The following is a 20824-nucleotide window of genomic DNA, read 5'->3' as shown; positions in this document are numbered from 1 at the left end:
ATTTGATTCCTCTTCTGGCATACAAAACAGAAAGACTTTCTACTTTGTTTTGTTTTCTGATACAAAATTGTGTGCCGTTTAATTTTGTAAACCAAACTATGAGACTGAACATTTGCAAAACACCAGGAAGAGTAAAGCTACAAAATAATGAAGTTATCAAATTAAGCACTATTTTGTTTTGCTGCCAGTTAAAAATATGTTTTCATATAGATCACATTAAACTATGACATGTCAAGTTTTAAAGGAAACAGAGCATGGTATATCACCGGGAAAGGTTGAATAAAGGAGGCTTTAAGATGTCTGTCCATTAAATAGCAAGTTGTCTGTATGAGCACTTTGGTGTGGAGTAATTTTTGGTTACTGACCTGCAAGAAATGATCAAGAAGATAAGATCAAACAAGTTAGCCTCCTGGAATTTTATGAAGCAGGGCAAGTCAATAAGTATCTTCCCAGTTCACCAAGAGCTTTAATCCTTTTATTTTCTAGTTATATCTTGCCAGTTCTGAAGGGTGGAAGCTAAGTATACAAGCATAAGTCTGTAATTTTAAAGATAACTGATGATAGAGTTTATAGTGTTCACAGTCTTGTTGTCTTACAATGCCTGTTAAGTAGGGGTTAAATGGGATAATATAAAGGGCTTAGATTTTTAGGACTTGGTGTGTTCTGTATATATGTGATAATAATACATTTCATAATAATGACAGAGACTAAGAAGGAAGACAATTTGCTGTGAAGAGTAAACTATGTTTTATTATCAAGATAGTCAAAGCACATTAATTTAAGGCAGCAGGTTAATCATGTCAGAATCCAGTAGGGACACAGTATTATCAGGAAGATCAATTGACTAGTTGACTGGCATTAAATAGGAATAAATGCCTAAATACCTAAGAGACTTTAAGATTCAAATTTATGCTCTGACTTTACCAGTGCTTCATTTGACAAAGTGCTTTTCAGTTGAAGTCCATGGCTAATGTGCTTTTCTTATGGATCAGTCATCCTTTAGCTCCCTGGTGTTCACTCAGGCACTTCCTAAGCTGAAAAAAATGTTCCAAAAGTTGAGAAAGGATAGTGTTTTGATTCAGCTGGACTGCTAAAAAGGTCTTTTGACCAGATTTATTTTATAGCTGAATTAATTTTGTCTTCTGTATGCCAGCTGTGGAGAAAGTTCCTGATACTGGGACCTCACCTGAGCTGCAGGTTTTGCCCTTCCAATTCAGATATTTGCCTTTTTAAGGAATCTTCTAAGTATAGTCCAGACGGCAGAGTTCACTTTTCCATGACTGGATGATTACACAAGCTTCAATATATTTTTAAAAATAATTTCGTTCTATCTAAGTAGTAAATGTGACATCATAGGCTTTGTATAGGTACATCTAAATACATATGTTTTGTACAGGTACATCTAAATTTGCTTGATTTCTTACTGGTCAGGATGGACATTTCTTGAGCTTAGAGAAGGCAATCCTTAAAAACTGGGAATAAGCTGCCTTCAAAATTATTCCATCCACTCACATCGACCACAGCAATGCTAAATCTGAGGTTTACAGTTCTTTTTAGGAAGAATGATGTTTCTGAGCATGTATTAATAATGCCATGTGTCTTGAATTTGTTATAAGAATTAGACTAAGAATGGGGAATATTTCAGGAAGGAGGAAGAGAGTCAACTTTTAATAGTTTCAGCAACTACTTCAGATGAATCTACTTTCCTATTTTGTTTGCAACCACTGATGTTTGCTTTAATGTTTACATCTCACTGGTTTATTCCCCTGTGATTTTTCTCATTGTGATTATCTGTAGTGCGTGACCCTGGATAAATTTGAAGGTTATATTAATGAAAGTCAACTCACTCATCGAGCCCTTCATCTGCTGGAGGAAAACAAATTCTGGGCAGGTGTAGTTTTTCCAGACATTGAGCCTACAACAAGCAGTCTTCCACCACATGTGAAATACAAGATCCGGATGGACATAGATGCAGTGGAGAAAACAAACAAAATCAAAGACAGGTAAGTGATGGTTCCTTCTCAGTTCTTGCATGCCATAACATGAGTATGAGAGACATGAGGACATTGGATACATGCATGAAATCCAGCTGTATTCACCAACAGTTAATATGTAATGCAGTGCAGAATCCATCTCCAGTTACCCGATATTGACAGAAGCGGTGTCACTCTTGTGACAGGCCATGGAGCAGGCAGGTGTATGGGTATGGATACATGGCAAGTGAAATGAGACTGCTCAAAACCTCTTCAGTATCATGCTGATGTTTTTAGTTGGCTCCATCACTGAAGACAAGGAAGTCCTATGTGGATTGTGACTCAGCTCTCCTCCACTTAGACAGCAGAACTTCTGCTGTTCCTCTTAAGGTCCCCCTCAAATGGACTTACTTAAAGGGATAGCAGAAACAATTTCTCAGGATTGTCTACACAGGAATATAATGGTGTCTGGTGGTTGGAATTGCTGTTCCAGTTTCCTCTCCAAGGATACTGTATTCCAAATACAGCTATTTATATTCTAGAACAGTTACTCTGCTACGTGATCAGTTTATGTACATTTTGGCCAAATCTACTGGTTTGTGTCAGTGTAGAGAAAATTAAAGGAAATGAAAGAATCTTCCAGGTCATACTTTCTCAAGCAATATGGCCTGACAACAGAAATCTGGAAAAGACAACTCCAAGCAGTGCCTCTACAATTTTGGCAGCTAAGATTTATTTATTTATTTATTTATTTATTTATTTCCACCCTCATCCCACCCCCTACTTCCTAAAGCCACTGTTTGCCTCAGTGATTTCCGTGTGAATTTTCTTTTGAGGTATTGGGATCCCGGTCCAAGAGCTGATCCTGTGGATGACTTACGTTATATCTGGGGAGGCTTTGCATATCTCCAAGACATGATTGAGCATGGGATTATAAAGACCCAGACCAACGCTGAAGTGCCATTAGGAATTTATCTGCAGCAAATGCCATACCCATGTTTTGTGGATGACGTGTGAGTAAAAGCAGTTTGTCTTAGTTCTGATGAATACTTGGTTTGCTGAGTGCCTTAAGACTCTCAAACACCAGTTTTAACCCTACTCTTAAGGTATACATGCAAGAGCAATAACTGAGACATAACTGAATGAATTTATTCTTTTCTTTATCCTGCCATAACCCAGACTCCAGAAACCACCTCTGCTAAGATTCTACCCCTAATCCCAATCCTGGTTTTTGTTACATCCAGGTAACAAGTGTCCAGTTCTAAAACGAACAAAAAACACTGACCCCTTAAAAACAGCAGTTTTCTTCCAATTTTGCATATCACACAAAATAATAATAAAAAAAAACTGGGGTTTTTTTTTGTGTTACTTTTCCAGGCAATAATAATAACCTAACCTGAACCTTCACACCAATTACAGCTGAGAATCTGTTGTGAACAGGGCACACCAACTATAATGCTTTGCTGACTATAATGTCAGCCCTGGAATGACCCCTGTGATTACACAGGACCCAGCAAAAATGTGATCTTTTAAAAAGTTTTTTTCTAACTAAAATTAAGCCTCATGCTATAGTATATGGCTGGTGCCTGTAGCAAAACTGAACACAAAGCAATGACCCATGTTAGAACAAACACCGCATTCTTCAGTTGACTGTGCAGAATGCATTGAAGGTAGTAAGCCTGTCTTCCCTAATTACATGTCTAAACCCCAGATTTCTTTAAATCCAGAAGATCATTTCCTAAAGAAAAATTGAACAGGAAATGCTTGTCACAATGGAATTGGTACCTCTTTTGCTATCTTTGTTAAGCCTTGAAGAATCAAACAACCCAGTCTCTTTAAGTGTATTACCAAACCCTAACCCTAGGCTTAATCATATCTGGATATACCAATACCCAAAGGTGTAGGTTTTGGTCCTTGAAGATACCTGCAGGCCTTGCAGGCTTCCCAGACATTTTAGGGTCTTGAAACTCTTTCCATAATCCTAACCACATCCCTAAACAGGATTCCATGACTAGTATTTGCAATCCAACTGGATATATGGCATTGGTTTCTGTTAACATCAGCCCTTTTCCTTCCCTTGTGGGTGCCATCGTTTTCAACAATTACTTGGTGTTCTCTGACCTTCTTCTGCCTAATTCCTGCCCATGTTTTTTATGCAGATTGACAGGTTTTTTTGTCTTAAATTTCTTTTGAATCTAGCAAAGTATTCCAGGGCTGTGGCTACAGTTCATTATCTCAGGCACCAGGAGTTTCTTTCTCTGGTGAAGAGCAGGATAAAGAAGCTAAATGAGAAAGAGGTGGTTTGTTGCTCTGTAATGAAAAAAGAAAGAGACTGCTCCTGGGTGCGTGGGGGTTTCATGGCTACATGGAGGCAGAGGGACTGTGGGTGCTCTGATCCCTATCATGTTAAAAGGACTATTGCAGTTCACTGAAAGATGCATTTTCATGAGTCACTGCATGTTTTCTAGCTTTCAGTAACCCTTAGAACCTCTCTGTAAAATAGAAATAACATCTGTCTCATGGGAGTGCAGCAACCATTAGTTCATTAATATTTAGGTTGCTTGTGAAGTTCAATGGCCATGTGTTATTGATGTTTAGACTGAGAATTTCCACTCCCATGTTTAATAAATGCGTTCTTCACCACCCCTTCTCCTTTTCATTCTTGCTTTTCATCTCAATATTTCTCTGCTTTACCTAAATGTAATTATTTTCTCCCTTCTTCCTTTGGCAGTTTCATGATCACCTTAAACCGCGCCTTTCCCATCTTCATGGTGCTAGCTTGGATATATTCAGTTTCCATGATTGTGAAGAGTATAGTGCTGGAGAAGGAAATGCGCCTGAAAGAGGCTATGAAGAACAGGGGTGTAACTAATGGGGTGATTTGGTGCACTTGGTTCCTAGACAGCTTCAGCATGATGGCTGTGAGCACATTCCTCCTCACAGTGCTGATTATGGTAAGGATTGCCACTCTCAGACTTGTTGTGTGTGCACTGCTGATACCAGTTTGCTGTTGAGAAAGAACAGTAGCTCTTCATAGGGAGATGTCAATGGCTGGTGGCCTGCTCTGATTGCAGCCATAGCAGGCACGTTCTTCTAAGCAGACCTCAGGAGAGCATCAGCCCTTGGCAGAGACAGAAAGATAAATTCACTTGTGAGATCTACAAAAGAATGCATCAAGCTGATAACTCTGTATGTTATATGTCTTGTAGTCAGAAGCAGATCTCACAATAAATAATAATTTTTGCTTTAAATAGAAGGGATCATAATATGAATAATTTTAATACTTTAATTCACCATATGTGATTAATTTATAATATTCAGTATTTGCCTGCTTAGAAATTATGCCACTATGTCAATGAAAAAAGAGACTGCAAGGACAGAACTTTCAGGACAGCCTGAAAAAAACAAAACAAGCAACAAAAAACCACACACACACACACACACAGAAACACCAACAACACTAAAATCACAAACCTTTTGGTTCCTCTTATCTCTGTTACCTGAGAACCAAGCTCCTCCTAGCTGCTATATTTAATTATAAAAATCTGTAGCATTTTGATAAGAAAAAATGCTGCTGCATCTTTTCTGATGTGGGGAACTGCTATTGGTATAAACGCATAATTAGGGTTCAATCTGCTCTATATTATCAGCCTGGCCTGATGGGTTGTTCTAGGTCCTTGCAGTTCCATTACAGCTTGGGTGGGTAGAGAGAGCTTACTTAATTTGCCGCACTGCTTTAATTAAAAATCAGGACATAGTCAATACGAGAGAGGAATGTACTTATACCTGTAATTCACTTCCTTTTCTGGACTTCACTATGCCAGTGTGAAGCAGCTTTGTAAATACATTCTTATGAGAGATTGTATCACTGCCAATAAAGAAATCGGTCTCAGAGGCCCAGTAGGATGTTCCAACAATGTTGAGACCTATTTATAGCTTTATAGGCTGTTTTGAGCCTTATATAAGTCTCAAAACAAAGTTGAGCCTTATAAATAGGTCTCAACATTGTTTCTTAGGAGTAAATAGATACTCAGTAGCAGTCTATGACCTTCTTGAGGGAGAGCATTTAATCTACAAAATCTCTAAGGAAGGTCAATAAAAGTTCACCAAGTGGTTTAGTTATTACACAAGCTTCTGTGAGAAACTGCACTTGGATTCCTCAGCTGTGATACGCTTCTGGAGTTTTAATATCATTTTGGTGCAGAAGCTTTATAATTTTCCTATTATTATATTTTTTTAAGATGCATTTTGTTCAGACTTCCTTACATTTTCTGTCTTGCACATCAAGCAAGCAGCCTGAAGATGAGATCAATGAAAATGTATTATGATAGTTCAAATAGTTTTATTTAGAATGTACGAATTTCTTAGCAGACACATCTTGCTTAGAATCATTTACTTATTAAAATGGGGCAAAATGTCCATTTTCAGTCAGTTATGATCTTAATTCAGTCATCAATATGAATATGAATTCCGCAGCCAATTGTACTAACCCGAAATCACAATCCAGGTGCAGGGATAAAGTTAAATGAAGGATTTGTTATTGTAATGACCTCAGGTGTTGAAACATTACTATCTAGGAGAATTATAAGTCATATTAGCTAAGATAGACTGTCTTATTACTCATTACAGGTCACATGTCAGTGGCAATTCTGATATTTTCTGCTAGTTTAGAAAATGGCAATACGTCTAAATGTTTCTGTTTTTTTTTTGCTTACAGTGTGGACAAGTACTACATTATAGCAATCCACTTCTCTTCTTTCTGTTCCTCCTGACGTTCACCACAGCCACCATAATGCAGTGTTTCTTGTTCAGCACCTTTTTCTCCAAAGCAAATCTGGCAGCTGCCTGCAGTGGAGTCATCTATTTCACCTTGTACCTCCCTCACATTGTCTGCTTTGCCTGGCAAGACCGCATGACTATTAATCTGAAGATCCTAGCAGTAAGCCTTTCACTGATTATATGGTATCTTTGGGTTCAAATTTTAGCTGCCCTTCTCACTGTGCATATGTGAGTAGCAAAGCATTCCACACCCCTTCCTCTCTGCTTGCTTTGTTTCAGAGTGGGACAATTCTGAATCTCTCTCAAATTATTAGGGATTACAATGAATAAGCCTTTAGCAGGGCTAATGACCAAGCGATATTTTCATGGCTTTTAGAAAATTCAATAAAATTTATTTTACTTTCTGAATACTAGGAAATTAGCATAATGTTCAAAAAGGTTTAAACACTTCCTAATAAGTCAAAGCGAATTTAACTTCTGGTTTGTTTAATAAAGGCAATTCACAAAATGGGGACACTTATCTTTTTCATGTGCTATAACCTAGATAACAGGGTGATATCTAAGTATGAGAGGATCTCAGATTAACATTCCTTTCTTATCTGAACATAGAGCTAGGATTTGAACCCAGGTGCCAAAGCTCTAAGAAATATCTTCCATCTACAGAGTTGTAGACATTCTCTATGCAAAGCTTCCTTGTTAGTTCTCTTCCATTATAGGTAAGATCCTTAACAATTCAGTGGAGGTAGAAATTTCTTGCTGGAAATGGAACTGTGAACTTACTAAATTATTCATACTGATTTTCTGTTGCCTAGTGAATCAGGAAGGGGAGCAGGTGTTTGAATCCAGTCTCCCCACCTGTGTTGAACGTTCTGACAACTTGGGTAAAAGAGAAGTACTATCTTCTCTTGCACTAGAAAATCTAATGGAAAAAGAAAAATAAAACAAAACACTACAAAAACTATAACTAAGTGTAAATATGGCAATGAATTAGCTTTCGTAACTGATGGGCTATACAGATATTGTTTGTACCATTTTTAGTTCTACCAGTTAAGGCAACAAAGTACAAAGCTTTTATCCTGTCATTATGTCAGGAAATGAGTAGGGTTGGCCTCTGACAGGTTCTGATTTGGGAAGAAATCTTGAGACTAGCACACAGTCTAAGTATAAAGACAATTATCTTCTAACCCTGAAGTGAAGGAGGAGGCATTCATGTAAGAAAGGATATTTGCTGGCCAGAAGCCGTGAATATTTTTCTTTCCTGATACATTTGGTCTTATATTTGTTGTTCAAAGGTTAGTCTCTGAAGAGCTAATTACAAGGAATGATAAGGGGCAGGGTATGCAGGTGTAGGGCACCTGAAGAAAAAATAAAATTTAAGGACAAGTAAAGTAATTGACCAATGATTGTATTGCTGAAAACCAAACATTTTTTTACTTAGCACACTATTACAATGCCTCACTGAGAGTTGCTATTTAGATCCCCTTTGTCTCCTCATTTTCCGAAGGTCTGGCATTCCTGGCTGAACTACATACCCCATGAAACAGCACTGTATCACTTCTTGCTCTGTTTTTGCCATGTGACATTGAAGAGGATGTTTGGATACTGTACTGGTTTAGTAGTTGGTTGTGTGAGAACCAGGCAGCAGACACACCAAGAGGAGGGAATTGTGGTTTTCTTTATCCTGAGCATGTGGTGTACTTTGTCTTGTTACTCATGGTGGCCCTGCCCCATACACTCGCAAAATGTTTTGTTTCTCCAATATAGGCAAAGATGTACACTGCAAACTTCTAGATGCATCTGTAGTATTTTCTGAACAGAATTCTGAAAAAGAACAAGCTGTGAAGGTTGTCTAGTAGCTGAATAAACTACAGTCAAGGTTTAATTCTGTCTGTTATGGCTAAATACTGCTTAGAATTGCCACCATTCAGAGGATTAAACATCCCAGTCCAATATAAAAACGAAACCACTTTTCCTTGGTAATTTGTTAGGTATTATCAGGTTTCAAAGTTGAGTCTCTAAAGGTCATATTTTTTGTGCTGCTTTACAAAATGTCCCTCTGTCTGAGTCGAATGCCATTTTTCCTTTATTCCAGAGTTTGCTTTCTCAAGTAGCTTTTGGCTTCGGCACAGAATACTTGTCACGGTATGAAGAACAAGGTCTTGGCCTACAGTGGGGTAACGTCAGAACCAGTCCCTTGGAAGGAGATGAATATAGTTTTCTTTTTTCCATTAGAATGATGCTTTTTGATGCTTTTCTCTATGGAATACTTTCTTGGTATCTTGATAATGTTTTTCCAGGTAGGTCAATTTCTTATTCATGCAAAGTAGTGGTAGTTGTAAACTGTGTTAGCTTAATCAGCCTCTAATTATTCCTCTGTCACAAAAAGGGTATTTGACATTGTAGACCATGAGTCTTATCCAGTATAGCACCAACAGTTTATTAAGGACTTCCGCTTTTCTCTCTTTCCTTTTTCCTATTTCAGTCCTGAAGAGAATGGAAAAGGAGGAAAAAGGAGGAAGGAGGATGCAATTTCTGGTCCTGTTTTCAAATTTAGATAGAAAATAAGTTCACAAAAATACAACCTGTTAAAAGCCGATTTGTGTACTTATTTTTCTTTTGAGAAGATTCAATCATTTCTAGTGAGAATTTTTTATATTTTTGAAAATATAGAAATAACAGTTCTAATTCACATATATACTATGACCACATTAGGCCAACTGTTTCTAAAAGGATGGTACTATTTCCTGAGACACATACTGTATCCTAGGAAGCTGTGAAAGTTCCTGTGTGGATTTATTTCTAAATGGGAATCCTGGTTCTAGTGCAAGTTCACAAAAGGATTTTCTCTGTTATCAATTAAAAAGCTGGGGAACTATCTTTGTGAGAAAATGGTTTGTCCTTGTAGCTGAAATGGTTATCTTGCTTCTTATTGAATATTGTTACAATATAATAATGCAGACTCTCATGCTGTACAAGCAAGAGAGATTTCTTTTCATTAATTTATTACTCCCACATGTGAACTGCAGTTCCAGAATGTGTTTCTTGGCAGGTGGCTATCTTTTTCCTCCTTTTTTTTTTTTGGCTTGAGTGGTTACTCAGAATTTGAAGCCTTGCAGATTTTGACTATGAAAAAAATTAATGACGGATAAGGTAAGATGGTGCTTGTCTGCACACATCACTTATGATAGTTAATCCAAATTGAGAAAAGATTGTTAAATTGTTAAATGTTAATGTTAATTGCATGTTAATTGTTAAATGGCATTAGATGTATCTGAGGATATTTTGGTTCAAAATCAGAATATGACCTTAAGTCTACTTTCTTCGTGTCCCTGCCAAAGTGAGCAATGCTACACCAAATTTATGCCTTTTCAGTTTTTAAGAAATATGTCCTCACAAAGAAGTTTAATGCAATTTTAACATACTTATTTTCAAAGCTGATTTGCAGTATCTTTCCTAAAAGTTCCTCTTTGGAGAAGCACATTTTGCTACTTTGTTTATTTAAAAAAGAATGGACAATGTACTATTTCCATGAGCTCAGCAGGAATTAAATGACAAGAGTTTCTTTGCTCATAGATCCAAGTCATTTTTTTTTTCAGCCAGCACTTTACACAAAAGTAATGCCTATTAGAGCTTCTATTCATTAGCTTCAGTTCCTCCCAATATTTGCTCTGAGTGTCTCTTTAGCTTTCTGCTCCTCTGTTTTTGTGGAATTTCTTATAGCATTTCACTGTCACACACATGCAGACCTACCAAATCAATTCTGTAGTCTTTTAGATTACTATACAAGTTCCCTGGATAATCCTTTGAACTGTATGGTCCAGCTCCTACTCAAGTTTTCTCTGCAGCCAGCCACCCATTGGTACAGTGGTCCTTCAGCTATTTGAGCATTCTGCTCCATAATGGAGTTCACTTGGGGTTTGTATTTGTCCTGAATGCGAAGCAGTTGTCTGAGCCATCAGCTTCAAAGGAGTATAATCCAGTCTATAGCAAGTGCAAGGCAAGCTGCTTCTGGATGCAGACAAGCATTTGTGTGCATTAATGGGAGTACAAGTGGTTGCCTGACATACAAAATATTTTTGGTAAGTCAAAAATAAGCAGATGCTTTCATGAACAATGGGTTTTGTATAGAAAAACTGACCATCTTTCAGTGAGCATCACAAATTCCCGTTGCTTATTTTGGATAAGTAGCACAAGGCCAATAACATCTGGGTTCATAAGGATGCCAGTTTTAAACATAGCAGCTCAAATCGCTGCATTCTGTAGATCCATATGATCCAGGAAAATGGTGTTGTCTTGCAGTGACTCTGATCTGGCCTGACAAGAACTGATAAGGTTATTGTACTTTCTCTTTTCAAAACAGAATCACCTGTGACCAAAAAAGCCCTTTTCTGCTTAAGAAAAGATTACTCTGTTGTCATTTTTCCTGCAAGACTGTGAGTTGAAATAACAGCCAGAGTCTCTTTTCTTATTGCCAGTTGTGAATTCAGGCCCAGTGTAAACATAATGGTCTTTTCACTCATGTAAACCCTCAAGTGTTAAGTGAGCCTTAAAAGAGAATCCTTGAGTAAGACTGGGATCCCATCTCAAGCAATCAGGATGTTCCTTGGCAGCTGCTGCCTGGTTGGTGAGGATTCAAATTGTCCCCATGTAGGGAGTAACTTCATTCTAAACCACGTTCTACTTAAAAAAGGGTAAGGCAAGTGGGGTCACATATTTTCTGAATATTTTACTCCTGTCCAAAAGAAAAAAAAAATATATGCAAACAGAATCTGTTCTCTCAGGTACTTGGTGGATGGTTTGACCTTCTGATATGCAACACTAGGACTGCAAGTGTTTATAATTATAGCTCAGACTTTGCCTAGATGAATTTGTGCCCACTGAGGAATTTGTGCCCACTGAGGAATGTGTTTGTGAAGTGCACTTTACCTATTTATTTTTGCTTTAGGGGACTATGGTCTACCACAGCCTTGGTATTTCCCTGTGCAGGAATCTTACTGGCTTGGCTCTAGAAACCCAAAAGCTGAGAAAACAGCAAGTGCTGATGGTGAGTTCTAAAACTTTGGTGTTCAGAAATAACTTCAAAACCACTGATCTGTTTAGAGGTGACTGCGTAACATTTCCATTACCTGAGCTGCTGCAAAGATTAGAGACAGCCATATACTGGGAATCTCAGCAGGTGCCTTTGAACTTGGAGTGGCCTGCTATTATTAGAGTTATTAGAGGTGAGTCACTGTTCTGTCTGAGAGCTTTTAAAGTGTAGGTTTACAAGCAACATCAAACCCCTACTCCCTAACTCACACCTTTTGAGACATTCAAGGAGTTCATTTTGCCCAAAAGAGCGTTTGTGAAATGAGTCAAAATCAAATGCAGTGTTGATCTTATTTCCCTGAAGCTCCCTTATCTTTCTAAAGCTGATTCTTTTCTATCTAGTTTGACACCAATTTGATTCTGTTTACTTTGGATTTGTAAGCAAGATCAAAATTGGTGCCACCTTTGCACCAACTGGAATGAGTGCAAAAGTCCTGTTTTTGCAGATGTTTTTTCTGTGCATGGATGCTGGAGTAATTAAGAACAGCATGTGGATGATTGTATTTAAATAGGAATGAATGCAGAATTGTTATTAATGTCTGGAATAGAAGCTGACTGAAGGTTATGGTTTGAAATCTGCCTTAAATTTACAAGGTGACACTGAAAACAATCAAAATGACTACCATCAAAATGACTACCAATCAAAATCACTACCATCCTTACCCTTCATCAAGTGAGGCTGACTGCTGACAAGGCAGTCTCACCTCAGGGTGATTCCTATAAACCAGAAGGGACTTAATCCTTTCTGTAAACAGCTGATAATACATCCACAGGTCATGTGTTTTGATCAGAAAAAAGGAGGTTATCACATTGTTGGTTTGTTTTTTTGTTTTTTTGGTTTTTTTAAGAGGCTTTGACTTCTGGTGCATTCTGAGGAAAAGGATATGTTTGCCTTTGGGCTTGCTGTGAGAGTATTCAGAATGGTAGAGGCTTGTCTAGATACTATGGAGTCTGTTACCTGCTTTGGCTTTGCAAATGCTGCCCACCAGATTAGAATTTGACTGTATAGGAAGGAACAGGAAAGAGCCAAAGGAGGACTTACTGCATGTTTATAGATGAATGGAAAAATTCCAAATACCCAGATAAGATGTCGGCCCCTACGTCTCACTGACTTTCGGTGGAATTTGGGCATATCCTGCACCAGAGCTCCTTTGCATATCTCAAATTTGGAGCAGAGTTACTTATAGGATTTTAACGTTTTCTATTTATTTAGTTTAAGCTAAAATTGGTAGAAATAAAATACATTTTCTGATTACCTTAACGCTTCATAAGTTCTGTGTATTCTTTAATATATTTCCAATACAAGGCAGACTTATGTTTTCTTAGTACCCAAATTAAAGTTTATGAGAAGGCTTGAAAGCCCCAGACTATTCAGTTGCTTGGGTAGGTCAGCAAGAGAAAAGTTTATGGCTACTACTTTATTGCCTTTTTAAAATGAGTTTTTATTAGTATTTTAAAATTTACTTAGATAAAATATTTTGTGTAAGTGAAGCCTAGAGTTTATTTTGTAGGTGACATTACATCAGGTAGCTGAACTGATCTAACAGTTCATTGTTGATTAAAAATGGGGCAATCTTGCAGCCCCTTCTGGAGCTCTCATCTTAGTTCTGCTGATGCTTATCAATCCATGGTAAGATTAAGAGCTAGATCCCCTGGAAGCCATTCTCAAGAACATGGACAAGCTGACAGGAAATAATGAACATGGATTTACCAAATGCAAATCTTGCCTAGCCATTGGCTTTCTCCTGTGATGACTGGATCAATGAACAAAGGGAGAACACTATATGCCATTTAACTTGGCTTTAGCAAGGACTCACATAGTATTTTGATAGCCGAATCAATGAAATATAGGCTGCTTGAATGGACACTAAAGTGGGTTGAAAATTGACTGAACTGTTGGCCCAAAGGACTGAGATCAGCTGTGCAAAGCATCACTGGGGGCTAGTTAATAGTGACAGAGGCTGACAGTGGACTTAATACAGTTTAATGAGAGAAAGCTAAGATAGAACTAGACTTCTCAGATGTGCGTAGTGGAAGCATGAGAGGCAATGGATGTAAGCTGGAAAACAGGAATTCTGATTTAATATAAATGCAACAAATTATTTATTGTGAAGATAGTTAGAATACTGTAACAGGTTGCTCAGAAAGGTTGTGAAATCTCGTTTTTTTGAGATAGTCACTGTGATCCATATTGGCCCTATTTTATGAGGAATGAACTGGAAATCTTTGGAAGTCCCTTCTGATTTAATTAGTCTATGATTACCTCAGCTAGCCTAAGCATGCTGATACTTATTTCATACTCTCTTCTACAAAACTTTGCCTTGGGTTTTCTCAAGTAGGGATAGTTGGAGAGGTCATCTCTGATTAATTCTTTGTAGGAGGCATGAGATTCTTACCTGTTTGAAGAACTAAGACTCTTCAGTGCCTCAGTTCACATGAACAACTGTAGAACTTTTCTCAACTCAGATCTTTGCTTCAAGGGTAATAATAAGTGTTTTCTCAATTTATCTTAAGTAGTTAATGTGTTAGGAAGAAATTTGGATAAGAAAATGTCAGATAATGTAAATGCACAGCTGCAAATGAAGCTACTTTTAAAATTTCTTGGTACTTTTAAAATTTGCTTCTATCAGTGCAGTTTTATATCCCCCACTTTGCTATTTTAGGTGACACAGTGAACTTGTTCATGTTGGTATTTGTGCACCAGGTAATTTTATATAGTTTTATGGCTAACATTTCTTCTAGCAGAAAGTTATGGTGAACTTTCACAACAAAATTAAGTCCCGGGCCAACTGATAATTACATTTGTGCTAGCTGCATTCTAGGCTGCCAGCTTGAATTTGTGTTTTGTAAACAGGTCCTTCAGGGGCTCCCTCTTCTGACACCACTGTTCTTCCTGCTTCAAGCCTGGCCCCATTAATGATTTTATTTAACTGGTTTCCTTAGCAACAAGGTCTGACACCAAACTGGAAAGCCAGAAATTCTTGTATGAAAGTTAACACCAACTCATTCACTCTGGCCTGGAGCCAGTCTCTTAACCTAAGTAGCAGTTTAGTGGTTTTATTTTTGTTTAACCTTTTCATTTTTTTCTTGCTTTCACTCCCTGTAAGTCTGGGAAAGGTTTGTATGGCCTTTCTCTTCATGTGGTGAAGAATTTGGTCTAGAGCTGCGTGGACAGAATCTAAAGCATGTATCTAATATTAGTCAGGATCTTCTCTGGGTCTGTAATTGCAAAACTGTCAGTCGTCTTCCTTAAGTATCTGTTTCTGACACTGTGCGGCAGATTGTAAGCTAGATGGCTTTGAGTGCTGTGTTCCTAACCTGAGTAAAGCACTCATGATTAACACTCTTGGAGAGCTCAAGGCTTAGTAGCACCTCCTTTTCCTCAAATCACCTCTAGAGATAAGAAGAAACTAAATTTTGGTTAATTGTTTGTTACTTTTGGTTTATATAGAAAAAAGTCCAGAGTCAGAAGGCTGTGTGGATCAGAAGGCCCTGGAAGAGGAAAAAAATGAAAGCAGAACAAAGAAATCTGAAGAACCTGAAAAGCCAGAAGAAAAGACTGACAACCAGGGGGAGAAGGATGGTAAAAACAAACAATGTAAACACAAACGAGAAAAAGAACACGGCAAGCAGGGGAAACCTCAGACAGATGTCCAGGACAAAGATGAAATTAATAGTAAGGAGAGAGACCAACTTAGTAATTCTGAGATGCGGTACTCATTGTGCTTCCTAACAAACTAGACATAGGAATTACTGGAGTCAAACTACTAGAGCCCAGTAGGCTACAGAGGATAGCATGCAACTGCCAGAGCTAAGCTCAGGGGAGATACTGACTCTTCCAGTTACCCCTTACATATTCCTCTAAATTCACAATCCCTTACCATATCTTAGTCACCACACATGAGAGCTGCCTTCCAGTAGAGCTCTGTAACTTTTTTTTTATTGTGCAAATGGAGGCTGTTTCTATAGCAAGCTAGTGTTCATGCTGAGGGAAGCCTCAGAGACACAAACATTGACTTCTTAGAATTAAGCAGAGCTGTGACCTCAATAAAAATACTCATGCTGAGAGGAGCGTTCTTCTCTCCTAAGCCATCCCCATTTTTTTTCCCCCCCATCTTTAGTGTGTCTTGCATCTGTAGGGAAAGCCTAGTTTCAAAGGGATTTATCTAAAGTGCTCTGTGTGTCTGTCTGCAGCCTTTTCTGATGCTGACATTAGCCACCATCTAAGAGTTCTTGAATGACCTGCCTTGTTTTCAAGTCCCAATGTCTTCTTTTGTAGGGAGCCAGAGGAGTTTTCTGTATGTGATGCTCAGAGGAATGCATGTGGTTTCTGTAGCAAAAGTAACTGCTACAGACAGCTCTGAGCCCACTCTGACTCTCTTGAAAAGCTAGAGATAAAAGTGGGGTCATCAGCGCTCCTCACGTAGGCACTGAAAACATGCATTCAGGGTGAATGGAAACAGAACAGGACTTCAAAAGAAAAAAAAGACAGGCAGAGGGCAAAGGTTATTTCAGCCAATCTTCTCCTAGTACTGCCTTATCTTTGTGGTGCTATATGTGTCAGCTCTCAGGTTCCAGCTGCTCCATGGCCACAGAGAAAGGGTTTTGCCTGTCACTGCACAAAAATTCTGCCTTCCCTTTCAGCCAGACACACAGGAGCTAGGAGACGTGGAGAAGCTAGGAGCAAACCTGGTGTGATTCATGGACACAGTTTCCAAAATGGCATCATGTAAGACTTAGCGCTTCATGTAAGAGCAATGAGATGGGAAACGGAGAGTAGTTTTAATGGCTTAACCCTAGTGCAGTCCAATACTAGCGTGGGTTAGCAGAGCAGGGCAGACACCATAAACTTGCCCTAATTGCTTGTTATATTTTAAGCACGGATTTCACCAAAGACCTGTTCACATCCCCAACAAATGCTGACACCTCTGAAGAGGAGCCTAAATGGCCCAAAATTGCACTGAGGGAATAGAATCAGAATGGAAAAATATGAATCACAAAAAAACAGGAGCTTGGCCCTCTACCAGTGTCCTTCAGGTGATACAAAGCACATACTGGGGAAGGTGGTCAGAGAATTTGGCACAGAACTTGTTAGTGAGGCCTGGAGGAATATGAATTGAGATTGTGAGACATATAAAACCAAGAATGGTACCTAAATTGCCAATATATGCATAACTTTCTAGACAGACTCTGTGTCAACTTTTGTAAATACAGGGATATTAGTGTTTGGCCCAGTGAGGTAAAAGGAAACCAAAACTCCTTCACAAAGCAAAAGAAAAGTTTGTCATAAACATAATTTTATTTAAAATAAAGCTACCCATTCCAGATTAATTATTTCAGCTGCACTGTAGTATACACAGCTCACTCATGTGTAACATATCAGGACTTTTTCCTGAGTATTGTTTATAATGACAGTCACACAAGCCACTGATGGAGGTGGGGCTGGTTTCACCCAGATGGCATTGGCTGCTCTCCACATAGGCCTGCTGGGTACTAAACAATTTAGGTAAACTGCAATTGCAAAACAAGCCTTCATACAATGCCTTCAGCATTCTCTGTAAACAAAAGTGGACAGGGTCTTCAGTTTAAATTTCTCAACTCTCATAATTCACATTGCCCAAGGGCTTAATTTACTTCAAAGGAAGTTTGTTTTGTCTAGAAACTGATGCAATAAAAGATCCTCATGGTGCTATTTACAATTATGCATTTTTAATTCTGAGAGAAAGCCATCCTATGTAGTGCTCATGCTAGGTACTGCCTAAATCTTTGTATGGCCTCAGCAAGGGGGTAAATTTCACCTACCAGGATTAAAGGCAAATGTTTTTTGTTTGGTTTGGTTTTGTGTGTGTGTTGTTTTGTTTTAATGCATCATGTTAAAAGAATGCACAGCTGGGCAGATGATTTCAATGGCAGATTTCAGCCTGGCTAGATAGGCAACCCGCTGCTTGTTTAATGTAATCTCTAAGCCTATCTAAGTATCTACAAACAATTCCAAATGATCTTCCTGCTACACAGTGAAAAAAGAAAGCACGTTCTGCCTCACCTGATCCAATGAGTTACCTCTCCACAAACCATTACAGTCTGGGTTATGCTTCTCCTGTCATTGATATGTGGGTGAATCTAAATAAATTGCATTGCAGTTAGAGATCTTGCCTCAGTTTGGTACTGGTGTGACTGGAGAATCTGGCCCTGGCACATGATGATGTATTTTACTGGATATGTGCTGTTATTGCACTTATTGATGTGTCGTCATCAGAACTGGGAATAAAACATGTGCTTTTATTTTTTTTTTTTTTTTTTTTTTTCATTCTTGATTTCTTGCCTTTCAAGTAAATACCTTCTTTGAGCCTGAGCCAACAGGATTGATTCCAGGAGTATGCATTCAGAACCTGGTGAAGATTTTTGCCAACAGGCCCAAGCCAGCAGTAGATGGGATGAATATTACTTTTTATGAGGGCCAGATCACAGCCTTTCTTGGTCACAATGGAGCGGGAAAGACAACCACCATGTAAGTATGTAGTTTAGAAGCAGCAAATCCAGGACAATGCTCTATTGCTCTGTCCTGAGGAGCAGTCTTCTCTTTTAACTCTTGTCTCTCTACCACCCCTGCAGCTAGCTTGATGCACAACATCAAGCTTTTTCCAGACAGAAAAATGCTGCCCCTAGGCAAAGAGAAAATATTCTGGATTAGCTAAGCTCTGGGAGGGAGGCAATGCATGACACAAACAAGAGGAATTCTAGAGAGGAGGAAGCAATTCTCTCCTCTAGAAATCATTTCCCATGGCCAGAGTGCTGATAGATGAAGAGGGAGAAGGATCTTCAGGCTGAAAGAGTTGAAGATCTGAAAGTGACCACCCTCCTTGTGTTCTTGGTTTCTCTATCTAGCTGGCTTTAAGTCAGTCACTTTTTTTGGTCTGTGTGCAAAGCAATATAAGATATAGGCCCTCTTTAGGCAAAATGGTTGCATATCTGCAGGATCCATGTCCAGAGTAAAATGTTCCTCTAGTCCTAGAACCTTGGTGTCTCAGGAAGCTGGACTTCAGGAGTGTTTCATGTTCTTTATACATAACTTTATTTGGCAAAATAGGATTAATTAGTGAAGAAAACATTTAATCAGTCTGTAGCAAGTTCACCAAATACTGAAAGAACTGAAGTGTTTCATTATGATGTTTCCCAGCAGAACACTTCAGGGTTTTTTTAAATTAAAAAAGACTTTTCTTTCAAAGGCACTTTAAATTGCCTTTTATTTGACCCAAAATAGGAGCAAAATATGTTTGACCCAAAATAAAAGCATTCTAATCTGCTGAAAAGTTTTGTATATTTGTTTTTCTATTCTCCTGATAAAACAAAAAATTTCTATTGCTCTGAGATTTTCAGAACTGAAAAATCCATTATTCATCCAAATATGGTAACAGGTTCCACTCATTTGCAACATAACATTTGGCTCCTTTCCATTTTACAGAAAATAAAGATGTAGGACATGAGTCAGCACGGCTGGAGACCGCAAACCATCATTCACTATCTTGATCCTAATGAGCTTCATTTTAGACCCATTTGTACATAAGGGTGATGTACCATGCTGAACATACTACTCTGAAATAGAGTAGCTGACTAAACCAGTTTTTTAATGCAGACCCGGACCATACAGACAGGTGTGTCAACAACATTAGCAGATCCACAAGATTCTCACTGTAGCAGAGCAAGAGTATGTGCATGCTTTTTACTGGAGTTGTTTCCTAGACCCGTAGTAAGAAGTCATCATGCTCCATCTAGTGGAACCATGCAATGCATCTTCCTAATCGGACACAGGAAGATGGGAGAGTGGAAACTTCCTAATTTTCTTTTCCCAGGTCCATACTGACAGGCCTCTTCCCACCCACCTCTGGAACTGTGCTGATTGATGGCCTGGATATTCAGACTCACATGGACTCCATTCGGCACAGAATAGGCATGTGCCCTCAGTATAACATCTTATTCAACCAGTAAGTGTCATTCCAAACTGGCTTTAAGAATAAGGGTCCCAGTCTGCATGCTTGGCACATCCCCAGATCCTGTGTTTTTTCTTTTGCTATGCTGGTAGTAAGTCTGTCTCAGAGACACTTCACCCAAAGATGATCTGTGATCTAGACAGAGGGCAAAGCAGCTCCTCTTCCTTTACCAAGGTACAGCTAGAGTGAATTTATTGCTGCTTGGGACAAAATCTGCTTATTCATTTAAATTGTCTTGATGCTTTCCTGTCTGATTTCACAGCCTTACTGTAGCAGAGCACATCTTATTTTATTCTCAACTGAAAGGGAGATCCAGGGATGAAGCTGAGCAAGAGTTGGAAAAAATGCTGGAAGACATGGGCCTCACCCATAAAAGGAATGAAGAGGCTCAGAATTTGTCAGGTGCCTACAGGATTGTTCTAAGATGTTTTTTCTGCCACCTTTTCTTTGCCTTTGGGAAGTGGTTGTTTGAATTACATGTTTGAGGTCATATTCTGACACATCACTGTACTGCAGAGGTCTTTACTATCAAAGAGTAAATAGGACTGTACAAATAGTAAAGCTGGTGCACCCTGTCCCTGAAGCTTCTGTTTCTTACAAATATGCAACAAATTAAGATATACTTGAAGCTGTTATTTTTAAATTAGTGTGTGTATATATATATATATATATATATATGCAAAATCTGTCAAGGTAAGAACAAAACAAAATACAATATTCTAGTATTTCATGGCAAATGAAATATTATACTATCATGCCCCTCCACTGTTTGGGTCAGTACTCTCTACTATTGTATTATTTGGTAGGAGTAATTTTTTTCATTCCAAAGGAACAAATGCACATAGTGTATTTGGATACATTTCACTTTCAGATTCAAAAGCTAATTTGAATAAACAGCCACGTGTTCTTATACTACTTTGGCCTGATTTCAACTATAAAAGTTGGCTCGTTTCACATGAGAACATGAAAACCTCATATCTTCCTGCTTTTGCCTTT

At 38.4% G+C, this 20824-nt stretch overlaps 1 protein-coding gene across 1 annotated transcript in view; it reads left to right on the top strand.

The window, feature by feature from the left end:
- ABCA4 (ATP binding cassette subfamily A member 4) overlaps positions 1–20824 on the top strand; it is a gene marked incomplete at both ends in the record, with an annotated part of 71229 nt that overhangs the window by 25051 nt on the left and 25354 nt on the right. Inside the window, 10 exons of the mRNA XM_080349251.1 lie at positions 1798–2003; positions 2810–2986; positions 4705–4927; positions 6691–6912; positions 8845–9049; positions 11698–11796; positions 15292–15516; positions 18171–18348; positions 19691–19822; positions 20091–20230. Of these exons, the coding sequence (XP_080205377.1) occupies positions 1798–2003; positions 2810–2986; positions 4705–4927; positions 6691–6912; positions 8845–9049; positions 11698–11796; positions 15292–15516; positions 18171–18348; positions 19691–19822; positions 20091–20230 (1807 nt within the window). The remainder of the gene's footprint in view (positions 1–1797; positions 2004–2809; positions 2987–4704; positions 4928–6690; positions 6913–8844; positions 9050–11697; positions 11797–15291; positions 15517–18170; positions 18349–19690; positions 19823–20090; positions 20231–20824) is intronic.

Source organism: Nesoenas mayeri (assembly GCF_963082525.1).
Source record: "Nesoenas mayeri genome assembly, chromosome: 8".
NCBI lineage: Eukaryota > Metazoa > Chordata > Aves > Columbiformes > Columbidae > Nesoenas > Nesoenas mayeri.
This window is presented reverse-complemented; position numbering and strand designations above follow the sequence as displayed.